The sequence below is a fragment of the Podarcis pityusensis genome (genome assembly GCF_964106645.2).
Source record: "Podarcis pityusensis genome assembly, chromosome: 6".
Classification (NCBI taxonomy): Eukaryota; Metazoa; Chordata; class Lepidosauria; order Squamata; family Lacertidae; genus Podarcis; species Podarcis pityusensis.
In genome coordinates, this window is record NC_138030.1 from 31,951,855 (window position 1) to 31,973,316 (window position 21,462).

The following is a 21,462-nucleotide window of genomic DNA, read 5'->3' on the forward strand; positions in this document are numbered from 1 at the left end:
TTGTTATATTATATGCTACAGGATTGCTTGCGTAATGGGACTTCAGTGCTCCAGGCTTTAAATACCTCGAGTGTGCAAGTTTTTCAAAACAGATTAATTGGTTATAAACAAAATGTTCTCTTTGTCTTCACAGCCAGCTCCCCACAGCTTATTCCTGTACACTGCCAAAGCGCATAGCGCTACTGCCATTCTAATTGAAATTAGTCATAAACTGATCCATTCAAAAGCTTCTTATCTGACTTATCATCAGGTACACATTTGTGTATGTCTCATTTAGCAGTATGTTTCCATACCAGAAAAACAACATTGCTACAGAATTAGAGTCTGCGTAAATGGATAATGCTGGCTTTGGATCTAATCAGTGAACTTGAAAATTGACTTTGGAAGGCTTTCTGGTCATTCAACAAAGACGGATTTTTGATTTTAGGTCTTTCTAATTACATAGAATATAAGATTATGGTGATAGAATAAGGTTACTACAGCGGTTGTATTAATATTTATACAGGTTGTTCATTATATTGCAAAAGGATTCCTGTGTCCCGATTGACTAGCTTCAGTCAAGAAATAACAGTGAATTGAGTGCTATTTGTGTTTATGCCTTGCCTATGGGCACCCCTCAGGCTTCTGATTAGCCACTGGGGGAAAAGGAAGCTGGAATCGATATGCCCCTTTGGCTTGATCCAGAAGTGCACTTCTTATGTTTTCATGGGTCTTTCTCATCCATGTCAGGCCTCCACAACTTGTAACCCACTGACTTGTCAACCAGCAAGGGGCTTGGTAAACTTCCTGTTGTTGTGGTTGTTGTTGCTGTTTGCCGGAAATGTCAAAAACAGTTTTAGGTGGTCATCTAGCAAGCCACAGGACATGAGTTGTGGGCTACATTCTGCTGCGTGGTTAAAAAACCATGCAGGTTTAGTGTATCCTAAGCAAATCACCTGTCTTTGAAACAGATGTGTAAAACATTAGGAGAAATAATTTAAAAGTATTCACAAACATCCCCCCCCCAATATTTTCTCGATTAAATACAAAAATAGGAAACTTTGAGGAAAATTGAGAAGCCCATATTGTAATGTTCTCTTTGTCAGATTAATGCAAAATTCCTGCATTGGTTTTTTTTTAATCATCTAGCCAGTTTACACTGCTCCAAATTTCTTGGATCCAAGATTCAAAGATAATAGTGTTAGTGATGTCAGCAGGTTACTGCGTTTGACTGAACTGAACAAGCAAACTCATTGAACTTGATGTTGGAAAAGTCCTCAATTCACAGAACAGCTTCAGGTATTTAATTTAGGAGTGCAATCTGGGAAGCATATTGCTCCCCTGGATATGGTGGCCTGGCCCTTAAATTCCGCCCGCTTCTGTATCAAGTGAAAGATACTGCTGAATGTTTGGAAATACACACACAAAATCAAGATAAAAAGTAACAAGTGAACAGAAATGAGAAGTTTGTTTTAAATTACAATGTTTTATTTTCTGAAGTTCATGAAGCTCAAAGTGACGGGTCAGAATAAGAACCTATGAGTCTTGCACATACTTATTCCAGTGAGAGAAGCAAGTTATGATATTATTTTCAATAGTATATTATGAGCAAAAGGTACTTCTGTTGAATATCCAAATATATTGCCACTGCTTAATCGCAAGGATGTTTATTTTTGCAGCTTTCCCTCAAAAATATGTTTCCTGTTTCTACGATAATCCTGAAGTCTACATACTGTTTATAAATCCCAAAACCTACCTATTGTTTTGTAAATGTTGATGCTTTCCATTTTCAACATCAGTGCCACCTCTTATTTTTTTCAGTTGGTAAAAAACTAGAATAAACTTAAGTGTCTTGGTTTGCAACAATTTGCATCTCCTCTTATAATTCTCGCTTAAATAAAACAAAGACATTTAATGGTATTAACTCAGAGCAGACTTATTGAATTGAATGGACCTAAGCTAATCATCTTCAGTAATGTCAGTGAGTCTACTCTGAGTAAAGCTTAGTTGATTTAATTTAAAAGCTTATTCTTTTAAATTTCACAAATATAGCAACTAGTGCAATTGTATACATGAAGTAAGCGCCACTGTTTTTAACAGGGCTTACTCCAAGGTATTCAGGGAGGTCAGTGATTCTTTAGCTGTGATGCCTGCATCCCAGGGGGTTGGACTAGGTGATCCTTTGGGTCATTTCCACCTCTACAAGATTCCATGATTCTAGGAAAACAGGATTAGACAAATTCATGCAGGATTAGACAAATCCATGTAGGATAATGCTATCAATGGCTACAAACCACAATGGCCGTAAGTCAAGGTTGGTGGCAGTGTCCTTTGTAAAGCCACTTGTTGGAACCTGCAAGAGGGGAGAGACTTATTGTGCTTGGGTTCTGTTTGTGAGTTCCCCACAGGTATCTGGCTGACCACTGTGTGGATAGGATGCTGGTCTAGACAGGCCACTGGCCTGATTCTGCAGCCTCTTCTTATCTTCTTATTGCCCCAGGTTTGTTGAAGAATACTCTGTGCTTCAAAGTACTAAATGCATCTGACTTGACGACAAAGCATTCTGAGGAAGCAAAGTTTCTGTGAATGCAACTGGGTGAAAGTAGACAGGTGAATGAAACAAAGACTGACAGTCTTAGTAGTCAGTGAAAAGTTGCACTTGTCATGTTAGCCTATTATGTGACTTTGCTCAGCTTCGTGCCACTTCCTCAAAGTCATCTGAACAGATAACGTACCTTTGATTGCTGATTTTTTGGGCTACTATCCCTTTTCTTTCTTAGCTCACTTTGAACTTCAGCTGAGAAAAATTAATTCTCAACCAGATTCCCCTATTTTTTTTAAAAAAAAACAAAAATTCAAATCGATATTCTAATTCATTTTAAACATTTCTGATTATGGATGTTATTACGGTAGATCTTGAGGCTTTTAAACATATGCAAAAGTAGAGAAAGTGTCCCCTCAAAGATAAAGTTCAGAAGCACTATTTGAAAATGTTTCAAATTAAGATTATGACATTTTCTCGAACTTTAAAATAGTGCAAAATTTTAATTTTGCTCTAGTTGCAACATTTTGCCAATGTTTGTAGCATCACGGGAAATAACATTTAGATTAAGGTAAAGGTAAAGGGACCCCTGACCATTAGGTCCAGTCGTGACCGACTCTGGGGTTGGGGCGCTCATCTCGCTTTATTGGCCGAGGGAGCCGGCGTACAGCTTCCGGGTCATGTGGCCAGCATGACTAAGCTGCTTCTGGCGAACCAGAGCAGCGCACGGAAACGCCGTTTACCCTCCCGCCTATTTATCTACTTGCACTTTGACGTGCTTTCGAACTGCTAGGTTGGCAGGAGCAGGGACCGAGCAACAGGAGCTCACCCCGTCACAGGGATTCGAACCGCTGACTTTCTGATCAGCAAGTCCTAGGCTCTGTGGGTTAACCCACAGCACCACCCGCGTCCCTAAGATTTAGATTAAAAACACCCTAAACCAAATGTACCCCAAACATTAATCAGAGGGCATACACATACTCTCCAATATCCCTTAGAAAATAGGGACATTCTATAATTAACCCATTTTGAGCATTTAATACTGTTTTAATATGTCTCAGCATAGCTTACTTCATAACCCACTTAAATCTGGACTGCAGCCCAAATGAAGTCCTGTTATTGCCAATGATGTGTAATCAGTGCTTTTCTTCTAGGGGAGATGCAGGGGTACGCATACCCCTAAACATTCTGTGAATCTAATTTTGGCCTTACTGAAGGGCAGTATTTCAGTATGAGTAGGAAAATGAGAATACCCCTAAACATATATTTTTTTAAGAAAAAAAGCACAGTGTGTAATAAACTGATAATCACATGTTTCCACATAACTGGGCTATCAGGATTGGCACAGCTTTTGCTTTGTTCTGCTCCTCTCGATTTTTATTCTCTCAGTTCAGAAAGAGGAAAGTTCGTGTTATGCTTTTGAAAAATGTACCTCGCACACAGTGGAGTGTGCCAAGTTGTTATGACATCCATGATCTTAGATATATCAGTTATTAGAACATCCTTAAGAGGGTGCTGTCTCCTTAAGAATCAACAGTCCATCCCTGCCCCACACAAACGAGCACACCTTGCTTCTGCCTCAGGGAGAACGTTCTGTCCCACTAGGAGAGCCTAACAGCTGAATTGGTGGGGCTGAAAGAACAGACACCAGTACAGTGGTGACGCCAAGAGGCTAGGAAGAAGCCTTAGGAGTGCAAGTGTTTGGAGCTCATAGAAATAAGGCAGATCACTTTAGCATGAATATACTATCTGGAGGGAGAAGGCAAGTTTCTTCTTGCTTGTTAGACAAAGGGTGAACCCATAGCTATGGTTTGGGGAACCTTCTTCAATCCGAGCGCTCTAATTCCTCTGGGCAATCTTCTGAGGGCCTCATGTCCTCTGTGGTGGGCATGCCAGAGCCAAAGATAAGCTGAGAAATGAATGTAAATTCTGTCTTCATACCCTAGGCCATGGGTAGGCAAACTAAGGCCTGGGGGCCGGATCCAGCTCAATTGCCTTCTAAGTCTGGCCCGCGGATGATCAGTGTGTTTTTACATGAGTAGAATGTTTTCCTTTATTTAAAATGCATCTCTGGGATATTTGTGGGGCCTGCCTGGTGTTTTTATATGAGTAGAATATGTGCTTTTATTTAAAATGCATCTCTGGGTTATTTGTGAAGCATAGGAATTCTTGATTTTTTTCCTTCAAAATATAGTTCAGCTCCCCACAAGGCCTGAGGGACAGTGGACCGGCCCCCTGCTGAAAAAGTTTGCTGACCCCTGCCCTAGGCAAGATTCTCCACATGCTCAAACACACCTCTCTATGCTCTGTCCAGGGAAGCAAGAGGCATTGTCAGAGTTCAAGGACAGATTTCAACCTGGCAGAAAAGCTCAAGGAGGCAGCAAAGCATGGCCTGCAGGGGGTGTGGCTGCGGAAGAGCCCCGAGGGCTGGACACATAAGCTTGAAGGGTATATGCAATGCAACAATATTCATGGCTTGGCCATCAGTGCCTATGGCGGGAAGATCTCTGTTCACTGAACCTGCTATTGTGAGCCTAGGACTTGTCGATCAGAAGGTCGGCGGTTCGAATCCCTGTGAGGGGTGAGCTCCCATTGCTCGGTCCCTGCTTCTGCCAACCTAGCAGTTCGAAAGCATGTAAAAAGTGCAAGTAGATAAATAGGTACCACTCCGGCGGGAAGGTAAATGGCATTTCCGTGCGCTGCTCTGGTTCGCCAGAAGTGGCTTAGTCATGCTGGCCACATGATCCGGAAGCTGTACGCCGGCTCCCTTGGCCAATAAAGCGAGATGAGCGCCGCAACCCCAGAGTCGGTCACGACTGGACCTAATGGTCAGGAGTCCCTTTACCTAAAGTATGCCATTTCCTGTTATTCCATTTCCCCCTCTTATTGCAAATTTTACTGAAAACCCAAACAAACCCCAAACCCTTTAACAGATGCTTCCTTCTTTTACTTTTCTGGAGAGCCACATTCTCCTCCATTCATCACTGCCTTCAGTCTCATAAAGCTTGGCGTCTCCTTTAGGTTAATTCCCGTGACTATTCCTCTGTTATTTGCACAGCATTTCATATGATAGCTTGAACTCCTGAGATTTAATGTCAGTTTCGGTAAAAGCCCCGGCAAGCCGTTTCAAAAACATGCTCCTATCAATCAGCTTCCCGGAATAAAGCCTGGCTCTGTGCCCTTGGGGAGCCCTTGGGGTGCTTCGGTTTCTCCTTTGCATGCCTGCATTGTGTCTTCTATCCCTAGGTGAACTGGCTAGGCTCCCTAATGACTTCCAAAGGAAACCTGCCAAACCGCACAAAAGAGAATGAACACGGAGGTTTCCTTATTTCTTCCTGTAATCTCTCAGGAGAGGAGATGACTTGGTGGCAACATCAGGGATTGCTAGAGGGGGAGATGGCTTGCCAATTAGTTGCACAAGAGCAATGGGTGGTGGGAAAGGGACCTCACTGCAGCTTGGCTGCAAGTCAAGCATTCACCACTGCCGCCATGCTCCAGCACCTGCTTCATTCACAACTTGTGGGATGTGGACCCTTTTAAAATGTGCAATATGTATCCCTCCCAGGTAAAGAGCAATGCCAAACCACATATTCTTTACAGGCAACCAGGGTGCTTCAAGACAGGAGTCTGCACTATGTGTTAGCAATGTACCTAGCAACACCCCTGTCCCTTAGGGATGATTATCTCAGCGCTCTGTGCCCTCAAACTGAGGACAGCTGTGGTCTGAACCACTGAGCCTAGGGCTTGCCGATCAGAAGGTTGGCAGTTTGAATCACCGCAACGGGGTGAGCTCCCATTGTTCGGTCCCAGCTCCTGCCAACCTAGCAGTTCGAAAGCACGCCAAAGTGCAAGTAGATAAATAGGTATCGCTCCAGCGGGAAAGTTAACAGTGTTTGCGTGTACTGCTCTGGTTCTGCCAGAAGCAGCTTAGTCATGCTGGCCACATGACCCGGAAAAACTGTCTGCGGACAAACATCAGCTCCCTCGGCCAGTAAAGTGAGATGAGCACCGCAACACCAGAGTCGTTCACAACTGGACTTAACTGTTAGGGGTCTTTTACCTTTTTAATCACATAGAAATAGTGGAGAACATAGAGAGAGCCCTGTCAGATCAGGCCCAATGCCCATCTAGTCCAACAGCCTGGTCTCACTGTGGCTAAATAGATACAGTGGTACCTCGGGTTAAGAACTTAATTCGTTCCAGAGGTCCGTTCTTAACCTGAAACTGTTCTTAACCTGAAGCACCACTTTAGCTAATGGGGCCTCCCACCGCTGCTGCGCCGTCGGAGCACAATTTCTGTTCTCATCCTGAAGCAAAGTTCTTAACCTGAGGTACTATTTCTGGGTTAGCGGATTCTGTAACCTGAAGCGTCTGTAACCTGAAGCGTCTGTACCTATGGAAAGCTGGACAGGACTGCAAGAACACTCTCCCCAATTGTAGTTCCCTGCAACTAGTATTCAGAAGCCTACTTCCCCTGACAGTGGAGGTAGAACATAGTCATAATGGCAGGTAGCTATAGCTGTATCCTTCATGAATTTGTCTAATCCAGGTTGCTCATCATCTTAGCTCCAAGGCTTTGAGCATTTCCATATAAACACTTTTCCCGCCCTCCTCCTTAGTATATCTTCTTTGCTTGTGATTTTTGCTCTGAGATATTTGGTTGGTTTTCATGTTACAATGCCTAGTAATAAAAGGAGAACATGAATATAATGGGAATATTGGAGACACAGTGGATCAGTAGGATACAGTTATCCATGGACATAAAATCCAAGGAAGCCTTAGGAGAAAGAACTTCACCCACAGTCATAGAATCGTGATGGATAGAGTTCTAAGCTAAAGTAATACAGTGCTGGGGTTATGCTCTTGTGCCTCCCCCCCCGCCCCGATCCAAAATTCTAGTGATGATCTTGAGATAGACAGAAATCAGACAGGCAGCCAAAAGGGAAAATATTGTGATAATGGGTGCCAAAGATATCACCACCTTTGGGCAAATCTATGTGCAGGTTATGACAAACCGGGGGGCAAGGAGGCAAGGTATGGTGGATGACTGTTTTTAGCATCAGAGGAAAATTTAAAATGAATACAATGTAAAATTGATAAAGGAAAGCAAAGAAGGAATTTAAGGAGCAAATTACTAATGACACAAAGCAATTAACAAACCTTCCTTCTTAAGTAATGGGAGAAGTAAGGAAGCAACCAACCAACCAACCAACCAACCAGGGGCAGTAAGACTTTTAGATGGCAACCAAGACGTGAAAGGAACACTGGGCAATGGTACAGAGGCTAAATGAATTTCTTCTCTGTGCTGGCCTTTCATGTAATTGGAAGATGTTGGAGATGCCCACACATGCACCATTGTATTCAGAGAGGGGATCTAAGGAGATATGTCCAACAGAGGTGAAAAAGGTTTAGAGCTAATTTAAAAATTGCAAATTAGAAAATCTCTTTTTCTCTCCTTAGTTGTTGTTCTTTATATGACTTGATTCTGTTGTTAAAGCAAACTGGGTAACTAGAAAGGTCTATGGACAACTGAGGCCAGATGGCATTTATTTTAAAAGTCTTAAATATCTCAAATACTAAATTGCTGATCTTTTAAGAAAAGTATACAACATCATGAAAATCACCCTCTTTACCAGAAGATTGGAAGGCAGCCAAAGTTAACACCGTTTTTGTTTTGTTTTGTTTTGTTTTTTAATTCATCCTAAGGGGATCTGGAAAATTACTGATCTGTCAGCGTAACTTCTGTTCCAGGTAAATTGGAAGAAATTATTAAAGTCAGAATTGTTAAACACATTAACAAGCCTTGCTGAGGAAAATCAACATGGCTTCCACAAAAGGCAGTCCTGCCCAACTAGCTTTCAGAACTGTCAATGTGCATGTAGATAGGGCTGACCTGGTGGACATGATGTGGCTGGATTTTGTTTTGGGAAAGCTCTGTACTGAAGGTCCCTCTGTAAATTAAAGAGTCATGGAGTTTGAGGAATGGTTAAAGAACAGGAAGCAGAGGGTTGGAATAAATGGTTTGCTTACAAAATGGAGAACAGTAAGAAGCAAACAATGGAGTCTCCCAAGGAACTGTACTGGGACCAGTGTGTCCACTCATATCACTGCCTGCATATGTGAACTGGGCCAATTCACTGTGATAGCAATATGTCCCCTTACCATATTGATAGAAATCACTGAATTTGAGCACCTACAAGTCTTCTGAATTTCAGAAGCGCAATCCTAGCAATATCATAATGACCACTGAAATGAGTGGCAATCACAGACACTGTGCTGATCCACATTTTTGAGGAAGTGTTTACACATAATAATAAAGAAATATGAAATACAGGGATATTTGAAAATATAACAATGTATCACACAAGGAACCTTTGCATCTTAGACATTATTTTCTTTGCGACTTTTATAAACACCAGAATTTGGCTCTGCATTAATGAAAATATATATGGAACAATGGTGTGAAATGTTGTTGTTGTTATTATTATACACCCTTTACCCTAAGGTCCCAGAGTAGGTTACAACAATTTAAAATACAATGTTGTGGCTAAGTATAAGGGTTCCCCCATTGCACTATGGTATAAGTAATGCTCTTGGATTGTCCTTGCTTTGATTTGATGGGACTGAACTGAAGCACAGATACCACCATCTTTAGGACTTTCAGCCTAAAGATTTTTTCTGATGAAAGTCATACGACGTAAATAACACTGCTGTCAACACACACACAAACAAATTGTCTTCTGGGCGCTATACATTTTGACACCCCAAGCGGCTGTATAGTGCGATCCAAGAACTTCACTCCAAGATATATTTTGAAATGTTACACATGACGTGCACAGACTTATATCATGTGCATAGTACATTTTCCTGCCATACAAGGAAGAGACTGTAGCCTACAAGTCTGGATCAGACAGTTACTATTAATGCTTGATGTTTTTTATTATTATTTTTATGTGTGTTGGAAGCTGCCCAGAGTGGCTGGGGCAACCCAGCCAGATGGGTGGGTGGGGTATATTATTATTATTATTATTATTATTATTATTATTATTATTATTATTATTATCTTTCTCCCCTTCCTAAATGGAGGCTCTAGGAATGGAGCATATTATATATACTATTGTCTGGAAAACATTTTTTCTCATATTGCCTCTTCCTAATTCCTAGCTCAGAGCTTCTGGGGATAACAGACATCCTTGGCAGAATTTCACATCTTAGTGGCAGCTTTATCTCCTTGAATGACACTTTTATGCTGGGATAGAGTTTCGCTCTCTTTTACTGGCTCTTTCCCCATTTTGTCCTTCTTGTTCTTTTGACAGTTTGATTCCATCATTAAAGTCAAGAACTGTTTTACTGGAGTGGATGCAAAGGTCTCTGGACAACTAAGGGCAAGAGCCTCTTAGTTTCATGTTTGGAATGCTGATTTATCTCGTTTGTTATTTTTTACTAGGCCATCATATAAAAAAGAAAGCTGTTTCCACCACAGTAGTTAGGCAAGGCCCCATTGGTCTGTCCCACCACACCAGCTGCTCTTGCACCTCAATGGTCCAGCAACTTATCAGGGCAGGCTATTGTAGTGGGCACTTCCCAAGCCATGACAGAATATATTTACCTGAAAAGGATGGTACTGTGATGGCCAACCTCAGAATCTTCACTGAGAGACTGAAGTTATTTACATCATTTCTAGCAGGGATAAGGTGGAAATAATGCAAATAGCATCAGTTTCCTTCTGGCGATTCTATTCTGAGACTGATGGTTCCAGGTTCCTTTCACACAACCTGTTCCTTGAGCATTAATCCTGAGATGTTTGCATGGAGATAAGACAACTGTGGATAATTACTGAGCATTCATTCTGATCTGTTTGCGGGGAGGTTACATGATGCTGCATCAAGCAACACTGCCCAGCACATTTCTCCATCTCTTTCCTTAGTGCAAAAAGTCCATGACCTGACCCAGATAGGCTTCCAGGCCCTTAGAGAGCAGGAGAAGTGGTAGGTAGCAGCAGAGCATGCCTTGTGAGCACCCAGCCAGGTATTTTTTGCAAGCATTCAAACAGAGGGCTAGCAAAAACCTCAGTTTAAATACCTACAAAGGCTCAGTCTTTCTTAGGCAAGCAGCAGGATGCTTATTCACGTCTACTCCAACCCCCCCCTTCCCCACAACTTCATAGGCCCTCTGGATGTAAGAAAGTCTATTATGTAGCTTTGCCTGGAAAAGTTTCACCACTGACTTATTGAACTTTTCTGATTCCTCCAGTGCTGATAATATATCCAGAAAAAAGAGGCACGAGTGCCAGAAAGGTATGGCATAGCCATTTCCTAGCTCAGCTCTAGGCAGGAGCATAGGAAGGGGGTGAGGGTGGTGCGGTCTGCCCCGGGCGTCATCCTTGAGGGGGGGTGACAGAATGGCAGCACTTACCGCAGGGCCTGGCCTGCAGTGCGCCTGAGCCACGGGTCTCTCCTGGGAGTGACGCAGTGGCTCGGTGCCCTGCACTGTCTGAAACGGCAGCATGGGGCTTGCATTCGCCAGGCAGACTCCATGGGCAGCTCGCCACACCGCCCCCCTGGGTGGATCGCCGCGCCGCGCCACGGCACAGATCACCATGGCGCTCCCGTGCATGGATCGCCATGGTGCCCTCATGCACAGCTCACCCTGCCCCTGTGGGCGGGTTGCCTGGTCCCTGCCGCTCCAGGTGCCGGAGCAGCTAGCTATGCCCCTGGCTCTAGGATGGAATAGCTGAAGAGATCAAGCCTTTCTAGATCCTCTTGCAGAGAGATGGAACGAATACACAGAGCGTGACTATCCCACTCTTTCAGGATGGGTGATTTAGTGCTAGGTACAAAGGAAAAGGAAACAACTTACAGAGTTTCCAAGCTGTGGAGTCCTTCAAAGCCGTGGGTTCCGAGGCTGCGGATGTGGTTATTATGCAGGTGTCTGCAGAGAGAAAGGAGATCCTTAGATTCCCAACATCAGCAAACAGATTTTTTCCCCCCATTTTGTTGCCTAGAGAAGCACTGAAAGCTAAATGCTGCCAAGGGCAAGGTGACCCTAGACAAGTGTTCACGAGTTCCCAAAGCACTCATGAACATGGCAGACAACTGAATATATTCAAAATTAATAGGGATCATTGGAAGGGAGCACACTCAGTTGTTATCTGTATGCAATAGGCCCCAGTCATCATGACTACTGATGGGGGAGGCTCCCCTATCTGGTTTCAGATTGTGTGCTCATAAAATTAGATAATCTGTACTGAATTTGGATGGGGTCCAAACTGGCTAATTTTCAAGCTCTCCCCATACCCTACTCAGACAATGTTGCCGTCATGCTTCTGATGATGTTACATGGGACATAATCAAACTTGGAGGTCTCCTCACTCCCATCTCCTTTGCATGCCTCCCCACCCCCCACAAAGGCTCAATAACTTTTCTGTCCAGATATTCACGTTTTGAAATATGACAACTCTACCTCCCCACTGCCCAGAGATAGCAGGCTTAAGGTGAACCACAGAGATCTAGTGGTCAATGGCAATCCCGGGGCTTTGGAAAATACCTGAGGATGTTGGACCCCCCCCCCCCAATGAGAGGATGTGGGAGATTAGCAGACAAACCTAACAAATGCATATTCTTGCTAGTTAGCATGAGAAGGGGCTAATACCCCTTCTTTGCTGATAGGCAGACACTTGGATCATAGAAATACAATTGGTAAAGAGGACTCTGTGAGATGTAATTTCCTCTCTTCTCCTGGAGAGGAAGGAGCGTATAGGACTTCTGATCCCTCTCCCTTTGACCACCGTTGCTTGCTGAAATGCCTCCGCTTGCTCCAGCTTTAGGCACATGCCTGAAGCTGGTTATACTGTAAATATAAGTATTTTGCCGGCATAGTTTTTACTTCTGCCATTGCTTTGAACCAATGCAAGATGATAATTTAATTCTATTTTTAAACTTTGTTGTCTGGTTTTTTGTTAAGCGGAGTAAGAAGGGGAAAGCCAGCTTACTTTGTAGATGGGCTTCCTCAAAATCCTCTCCTACTCATTAAAACCCAACCCACAAAGGAAGCGTAGAGAGAAAAATTTGTCACTTTTAAGGGTCCAGAGCAGCCATGAGATCATTTCTGGTACGCTGGAATTTTAGCTGGCAATAGATGTCATTACAGAGCAAAAAGAGGTGGCCAACTCACTAAGGAATATTTTTAGATAAGCTCATGGCCATTATATTCTTTATGATGGAACAGAGACATATTATCCTGGTCTGTAACAGCAAGCAATGTTTTGGGCAGTGACGTGATGTAACGCAGCCCCCAGGGAGATTCCATCCAGCAGCAGGTGAAATCAATGGCACCTTAATTATTTGTGTTTGGTCTGGTGTCAGTGAAAAAAGAAATCCCATTCCAACTGGTCTCCAGTACTGGAGGTTTGGCAGAGAGCACAGAGTTCCATGGTAAAAGCAGCTTGAATTTACAAGGAACAGAGTAAACATGTGGTGGATAAATGGAAGTCTATGAAATCCCTGGATGTTTCTGATGAGCACTAAGAGTGTTTGCTCTTTTGCAGAAAAAGAATACTGCTTGCCTTTCTAAAGCAAGTGGGAAACAGGGAAAAGCAGATGCTTGAGAGAAAACTTGGATCCAGTCTAACTTTCAACAGAGAAGATCGATTTCATTCAAAAACTAAATCAGGAGATTAGAGCATAAAACAGTTATTCCTCCTTGACTGTAGGTAAGCAAACCCACCCACCCCCCATATCCAGATGGTTTCCTCTATCAAATTTTATGGCGCATTTCTAGATCAGGCTGCCCTGACATCACCTTGGACCTTTACACAAAGATGACACCTGCAGTTTAAGTTGCTCTGAAGGCTGGATCCCAGGCTTGGCAATCCAGAGTTCAAATATATTATAACTAGTAACACATGACATATTGCCATATTTGAAACAGTACCAAAAACTTGCACACAAGCAATTGGAAAGCTTTGATTCACCTTTCGTACCTTTGATTAATTAGCAATAGGAATGGTTCTAAGTTAAATAAAGGCAAAAATGCATCTAGCAGACATAACACTTGAGTAGAATAGGTTTCCATCTGGGGAACACATTCACTCTGAACTCCACGCTCAGGTACTGAGCATGGACCAAACACACATGAAATCTTACTCGCCCAAGCTCACTTGATCAGGGAAGGAGGAAACGTAGGGGCAGGGGCAGGCCAGAGGCAAGTAAACAGGAAAAAACGAACCAATAAAAAAAGGACCTGGTCAGGAGAAAAGTCTGCTCCAAGTATGAAGAAAGTGCAAGGTGTTCAGGTTTGGACTACAGTGGGGCAACGTGAATAAGGAAAATGTGGGTTTTTAGCAATTTTACATGATGGCATGAGTGAGCCCATTGTCTTGCGTCCCCACAAACTAATCAGATTGAATGTTCAACAAACAAGTTGTCTGGAAGTGCCCTTCGTCCCAACACAGGAGTAAGTGGGAATAAGGTTGTAGTCCTAGACACACTTTGTTGCTGTTTAGTCATTTGGTTGTGCCCAACTCTTCGTGACCCCATGGACCAGAGCACGCCAGGCACTCCTGTCTTCCACTGCCTCCCGCAGTTTGGTCAAACTCATGCTGGTAGCCTCGAGAACACTGTCCAACCATCTTGTCCTCTGTCGTCCCCTTCTCCTTGTGCCCTCCATCTTTCCCAACATCAGGGTCTTTTCCAGGGAGTCTTCTCTTCTCATTGGGTGGCCAAAGTATTGGAGCCTCAGCTTCATGATCTGTCCTTCCAGTGAGCACTCAGGGCTGATTTCCTTCAGAATGGATAGGTTTGATCTTCTTGCAGTCCATGGGACTTACCTAGGAGTAAGTCCCAGTGACCTTAATAGAACTTAGGGCTCATCCAGACTTCCTTTCGTGCTGCATTTCTAAACACAGATTGACACTTTAAAGTGCCATGTCTGAGAGCTCCCCTCCTCCCTAGGGCTTTCCCCACAAAAACTTGCTCTTTACCACTGAATTGGGAGCAAAAGGCAGAGAAGCTGGCAGGGCAAAAAAGAAAGCGCTCAGACATCATACTTAATTTTAGATTCATCATGCAATTACATCGTATAATTACATCATACTGAATTTTAGATAAAATACTACTTGGAGTGAGGGGGATGACGACACACAAGCATAGTATAACCAGGGAAACAGCTAAGTTTCTAAACTGGAAAACTTAGATGTTGAATGGCAGTTGTACCATCACACAAACAGAGTCATAACTTTATAGGACAACCAGAAAGATACAAAGGTCAAGCTGTTCTGGCTTAAGTTTGGCCTGGAATGTTTTGTTCTGTTTTGAAATGGAGCAAACCATGAACATTCCAGTCCCCACAGAACAGTTTTATAATCTTATGAGCATCTGAAATGCTGGAGCTCCATGGAAAATGGAACCCAATCTTTGCCATCAGCTCCGTAGGAACATAAACAAAAGGGAGTTTGACTCACAGTCCAAGTTGGGATGGTAAATATTTGAGGAGAGGAACTCCTCTTCCATTCTTCCATCCTCTCATCCATGTTAAATAAATTACTTTAGCAAGTGGAATCACAGTTGCTCCAGTGCCTGCCAAACTGTTCCCCGTTCACACAGAGCCATTTCTCCTGGTAAGTCACAGATGGTTTGACAATTGCAGAAGTGGTGCTTTGACAAAATGAAGACACAGTTCTATAATTCTTCATTTCATTCAGGTTTCTAGAGAAATTAATGACCATATTTCCTCTGATGAATCAATGACAAACAGAATGAAGCTATTTTACAATATGTGTAACGTATCAGAATCCAGGAAAAGAAGGAGAGTTGGGATCATTCCAAAAAGGAAGCAACTTTCAGAATAGAACTGTCTTGAATTGCTTTGTTTAAAATAAAAATCCAATACATACAAATAAAAATCCATACAGCATACTGTTAGAATGGGAGATGAAAGATGAAGATGTAAAATCAGTTATGATTAAATGGGCACAAGATATAGGTCACAACATTATGATGGAAGATTGGGTTGAATTATGGAAAACTGACTTAAAATTTACAGATTGTTCCCTATTGAAGGAGAATTACATGAAGATGATGTACAGATGGTACACAACACCAGTGCAGTTAGGGAAAATGTACAAAACTAGTTCAAATATATGTTGGAAGTGTAAGGAAAAGGAGGGAACATTTTATCATATGCGGTGGGATTGTAAGGTAATTAAATTTTTTTGGGAAATGATATACAATTAATTGAAGAAAATGTTCCATTTAACATTTGTTTAAAAACCCGAGGCATTTTTGTTGGGGATTGTAGGGAAAGACCTGCCAAAAAAGTTGAAAAACATTTTCATGTATGCAACAACGGCCGCGAGAGTTCTGGTAGCACAAGGATGGAAGACTGAAGAAACCCCAACTAAAGAATCATGGCAAGAAAAATTGATGGACTAGGCAGAACTGGCAAAATTTACATATAAGCTACGAGACAAGGATAACTGTGACTTTAAGGATGAATGGGAACCTTTCACAAAGTATCTGAAGACGCAACAAAATGAACTGGACTCCTTGGCAGGTTTTGAGTAAACATTCACAATTTTTTTACTGATAATAATCAGCTAAACAGTTTGAGGATCTATATAACTTTGTAACATGCAGAAAATAGCATTATTGGAGAAACCAACGACTGGAACTGAGGGAAGTCGGGGGGTGGGGTGGGGGTGGGGGAGGGAGGAAAAATGGGGGGGAATAAGGATATGTTTTTGGATAATATGTCTTGTTATAACTTTGAATAAAAAAATAAAAATAAAATAAAAATCCAGATCAAACATTTTATTTTATTTTCTGCAAAGCAATTCAGAACATTAGTGCCAGCTAATGGCATGTAGGAAGAAACACACATAATGTGATGATTACTGCATTGTGTTCTGAGCGTTCCTAAGCATCACAGGGGAAAACTTGCGGTGGGGATATAGCCAGTGTATGCAAGAATGACAACTAATGCTAGATTCTGTGTACAAATACATCATTTCCAAAGAATGCTGGTGTATACTGCTGTTTTCCCCTTTTAAATATGAAGCAGAGGTCCAATCCTTTATTGGCTGTGACTCCCATGTAGGGAAATCCACTCATTTAGGTCACAGCCACACTTTCACAGTTATGGCTTCTCCCAATGAACCATGGGAACTGAAGTTTAGCCCGCTCTAAACAACAATTTCCAGCACCCATAACAAACATCAGGTGCCTCCCCAAATAATCCTGCAGAATCAGATTTCTATGTTCAGTTGTGCTGAGTACAGAATCCCTGTCTTTTCCCATTATAATCCCACTTGACCCACCTAAAGATCTCTTCTCAGAATACAGTGGTACCTCGGGTTACAGACGCTTCAGGTTACAGACTCCGCTAACCCAGAAATAGTGCTTCAGGTTAAGAACTTTGCTTCAGGATAAGAACAGAAATCGTGCTCCAGCGGCACGGCGGCAGCAGGAAGCCCCATTAGCTAAAGTGGTGCTTCAGGTTAAGAACAGTTTCGGGTTAAGAACGGACCTCCGGAACGAATTAAGTTCTTAACCCAAGGTACCACTGTAGATTGGAAACAATCAGTATTTTCCCCTTTTCTTTTAAAATCTCATTTTTCTATATTTTTTCCTGCTGACAGAATTCCCCCCCCCCCCCCCGATAGGGATTTAGTCAACTTTGCAGACAGAAAGAGCACAAATTTCTTCTTTTAGCTTCTGGGTGTTAAATTTGTGTTGAAAATAGGAGGAATTTTGTTTTGATGTCTGTCTGCTCCAGTGATTGAAATAAACAGGGGGGTATAACCCCCCCCCCAACAACAGTTGTGACTTGTTATCAGTCTGTTCTGAATTCCCTTTTCTCTTATATCAATCTGCTCAGAATTTCAGTTGTCCTTGAAGCCCACCAGTGCCTCACTTTCCTTAAAAAAACTAAATGAATGCTTTAACTTTGGCTGCAAAAAGTTAATTTTTTTTGCAAAGTTCAAAAACAAAATAAAGCACTTCTCTGGATTGTGCTCATATGTTTTCCTTCCCTAAAGTTAGAAATCTAGGAATCCTCGGAAAGATGAAATGATGCTTTGTCTTTTCCATCTTGGGCTAGATTGTAGGTGTTTCGATTTCCCTTGGTGAGTCTCCTAAACACTGAGGTTATTAAGCACGTTTTCTTCCTTGCAGCAGTGATGTGTAAAATCTCACGTACATAAAGCCGTAACTTCCAGACATGATAGGAGGAGAAAGGATGATTTCTGCGGTTATGTTAACAGAATGCAGATCTACACATTACAAGACGTTTCCTTGTGCAGAAAGTATCCCGCATCCCCCATTACAAACCTATGCGAGAAACGGATGGGAACTGGTGTACAGAATTCCTTAGTGGGGATATAATTTATTAGCAGAGGCTGATGCCCCTAACTTGTTCCAGATTGAAGCTTGTATATTTTCATGTTGGCTCTTTCCGCCATCAGCAGATGATCAGCCATTTCGCTCCCACAGGCTCAAGGTGTGCGCAGCAGGAAAGAGCATTGCTGCACCTGGGAAGGTCATGTCCTTAGCTATGAAACTGCTGATCAGGGGTATCCAGAAGTATTAATCAGGCTGTAAATGACATCTTCCCCAGTACCCCTCCACAGCTGTTCTTTGGCCCCTTCCCAAAGGTGGCTATTTCATTAGCTCCCAGATTAGAAAGTTTATGGCAGTGACAAGCCCTTCTTCTGCCTCCAGATGCCTGTTTCTTAACCAAATCTCTTACACACTAGCTCACAGAGTTCCCCCAAGTAATGGTAACATTTAGATATTTCTATGGGCCCCCGGGAAGCATGTGCCCCACATTTGTAGTGTTGTCAGTACAGGTGAATATCATTCACGAGGTACATGATTTAACACTTCATTATTATTTTTCTCTTGTTCCTGCACTAATAGAAGTAGCCTGAATCATTTTTGTTTTCTCTAAGCAGCTTGAAAAGTCCTATACTATAAGCCTCTCAGGAGCTTTTGGAAAATAAACTGCATATTTTAATTTTTCTAATCATCACTCTCAAACAATCTGCTGTATTTTGTTCAGGCAGTTGAAGTCAATGCATAAAGAATTTAGGAAATCCTCTTTTCCTCATTTGTTTTTCATAAGGCATGTAGCAGTCTTACCATTAAACACTTGCTACAGTTTGGCTTAGTATTAGTTTCCTGATGATGTTTTTATAGCCTAGCCACCAAGCATGTGTATTTCCAGAGTGGGAGTAGCTGTTTCAATCCTATATCTCATAAGTATGGTAATCATTCTAAGACAGCTGGTAATCACAAGCAAAACTTCCTAATCAACACCAAACAATATACAGTTAACAAATTTACACACATAACTTTCCATCTGAGAAGATGGGGAAACCTATAAGCTATTGGTTAAAGCAAGCCCTAAATAACCTACAGGTGTGATTTCCTAAAAATATATTGTGGTCCTACTCACATGCATTGGTGCTAAAACTGTATGTTTCATTTTATCTGATGTTTTTGCTGGTGTGCTCATTTTTGTGGTTATTAGAGTTCATTGTTATAATCATGGTATGGTATTCTATGGGGTGGGGAAAACTTGCTTGTGAAATAAATGTGTCCCATATGGAAATGGGCAGTTACCGGAAGTAATATTATTCCTTTAATTTGTTTTGTACTGTATCTTGTGAAAACAGCTTTACACTGAAAACTGCTTAAATACTTCTAAAACCATGCCTTTATGAACTTGCTACGTAGACTAAGGAGATTTCCTTTATGAGACACGGCCCAGACTGAAACACTGATCAAGCAACTATCTCCTGCTTGTCTAAACAGTACATTGTGTTATGAGAAATGGGCTTCTGAAAGAAGGAACGAAAGAATAAACGGAAAGTAAAAGGGGGCACGTACAGCACCACAAGGCTGGTGAGGTTCTGGAAGGCGTAGTTAGGAATGTGCCAGATTTGGTTGAGGGCCAGTGTCATGGCCTGTAGAGCCGGCAGGTTGTTGAGTGCTTTGACAGGGATCTCTGTCAGAGCATTATCATCCAGCCAAAGGTGGCGTAAGGAGGGCAGCCTCTCAAAGCTCTTCTCAGGTACCACAGAGATCAAATTGGCATCCAGACGCCTAAAGGAAATAAACAGACAAGTCAATCAAACACAGCATGCGTGCACATAGCACAGTGCAGAAAGTGTCCTGTTGATAAATGGTCAAAGACTTGAACAAGTTACTGCAGCACCAGTGGCCTGCATAGAGGGTCAGGAGGCACGACTGACATATGCAAATGACTACACATTCTTGCTTCCTTTGATGGAATATCCGTGCTTCCTGCTGATTTGACCTGATAGGAAATGGAAAGAGAGGGTGTGAGGTTTATACCTCTGGAATGATATAGCATAAAAATTCCTTTGATAATACTGTTTGGTCTCCTGTGTAGGTGGTGGATCTCAACAAAATCACATCGTACAGCTGCCGCGATCCCACACAGTGGCTTCCGTTTATGTAACACAGATATTCTAGGGCAATTCTGCATCAGTTCTCCAAACTCAAATCAAATCAAAGAAAAAACACCTTGGCAGTAGCGACATTAGCCACTTCAGGTGAAAAAATGCAGAATTCATCTCTCCTTATTACAGTATTCAAACATCTGACTAGTTGATCTTCTTTGTTTGCAAAGTGTCTGGGGCTTTGTTCAGAATTACAGTATACTGGTGCTGTGCAGTCAATTTATAGGAAGCACAGTTATGCTCTTCTGAATTCTTCTGCTGTTGCTGTTGATGTACATTGTCATTCCTCATGATATACTGTTATTAAAATAAATAACCTTTCCCCTCTACTAGGGCTGAATTGATGAAACTGTCAATTTTGGTTTCTCTCAGTTTCCCATGTTTCCAATCTTAAATTTACTTCTCCGCATTTCCACGCCAGTTTGTGATTTTTTTTAATTAAAAATGTCCCCAAGAAATTTCATCAGCATCATAGTGCAAATATCTCCTAATATACACATTTCTGTATGCAAGATTGCCTAATAAACACATTTTTGCAATGCCATTTTCTGTTTGCATGCTATATTCACTAACAAATGCATTTTTATGCAAACTTTATCCTAGTATATGCATTTTGTACACATTATTGGCTGGAGAGCTGCAGTGCAAAATTTTGTGTAAATTTTGAAGAATGGGGTTATGTTTTGGTTCCTGTATAGTTTTGGGATGTAATTAGGTAGGTTCACCTTTAAATGTGAAATGAACTGAAATTCTCCCCCAGCTCTACCCTTTACACAACAGATTGAAGGCTAGCTTGAACTGCCATGATGTCTTCAGAATCCTCTTCCCCAAACCAAGTAATAAATAAAATATCTGAACATCATTTCCTGTGGAATGGCAGGTTGTGGTTTGGTTCATTTTTGTTTGTTTGTTTATAATACAAAACAAAATAAAAATTGCAGTTTTGGTATAGGAACTGCAGTAAAGGTAAAGGTAAAGGTACCCCTGCCCGTACGGGCCAGTCGTGTCCGACTCTAGGGTTGTGCGCTCATCTCACTTAAGAGGCCGGGAGCCAGCGCTGTCCGAAGACACTTCCGGGTCTCGTGGCCAGCGTGACAAAGCTGCTCTGGCGAGCCAGCACCAGCGCAGCACACGGAAACGCCGTTTACCTTCCCGCTATAAAGCGGTACCTATTTATCTACTTGCACTTAAGGGTGCTTTCGAACTGCTAGGTGGGCAGGAGCTGGGACCGAACGACGGGAGCTCACCCTGCCGCGGGGATTCAAACCGCCGACCATACGATCAGCAAGTCCTAGGCACTGAAGTTTTACCCACAGTGCCACCCGCGTCCCTAGGAACTGCAGTAGTATAAGTCAAATGTGACACCAATGAGAAGTAGTTGGGGTTTTTTTAATCAGAATTCTTTAGTTCCATAAAAGCTGAAGAGCTCAAAAAGAAGGATTTAAGCCCAGTTAAAGAG

General features: G+C 42.3%; 1 protein-coding gene across 1 annotated transcript in view; it reads right to left on the reverse strand.

Annotated features, from left to right (window-relative positions):
* LGR6 (leucine rich repeat containing G protein-coupled receptor 6) overlaps positions 1-21,462 on the reverse strand; it is a 139,302-nt gene that overhangs the window by 33,536 nt on the left and 84,304 nt on the right. The window contains exons 5-6 of the mRNA XM_081009816.1: positions 19,408-19,623; positions 11,381-11,452 (exon numbers count right to left, since the gene is read on the reverse strand). Of these exons, the coding sequence (XP_080865942.1) occupies positions 11,381-11,452; positions 19,408-19,623 (288 nt within the window). The remainder of the gene's footprint in view (positions 1-11,380; positions 11,453-19,407; positions 19,624-21,462) is intronic.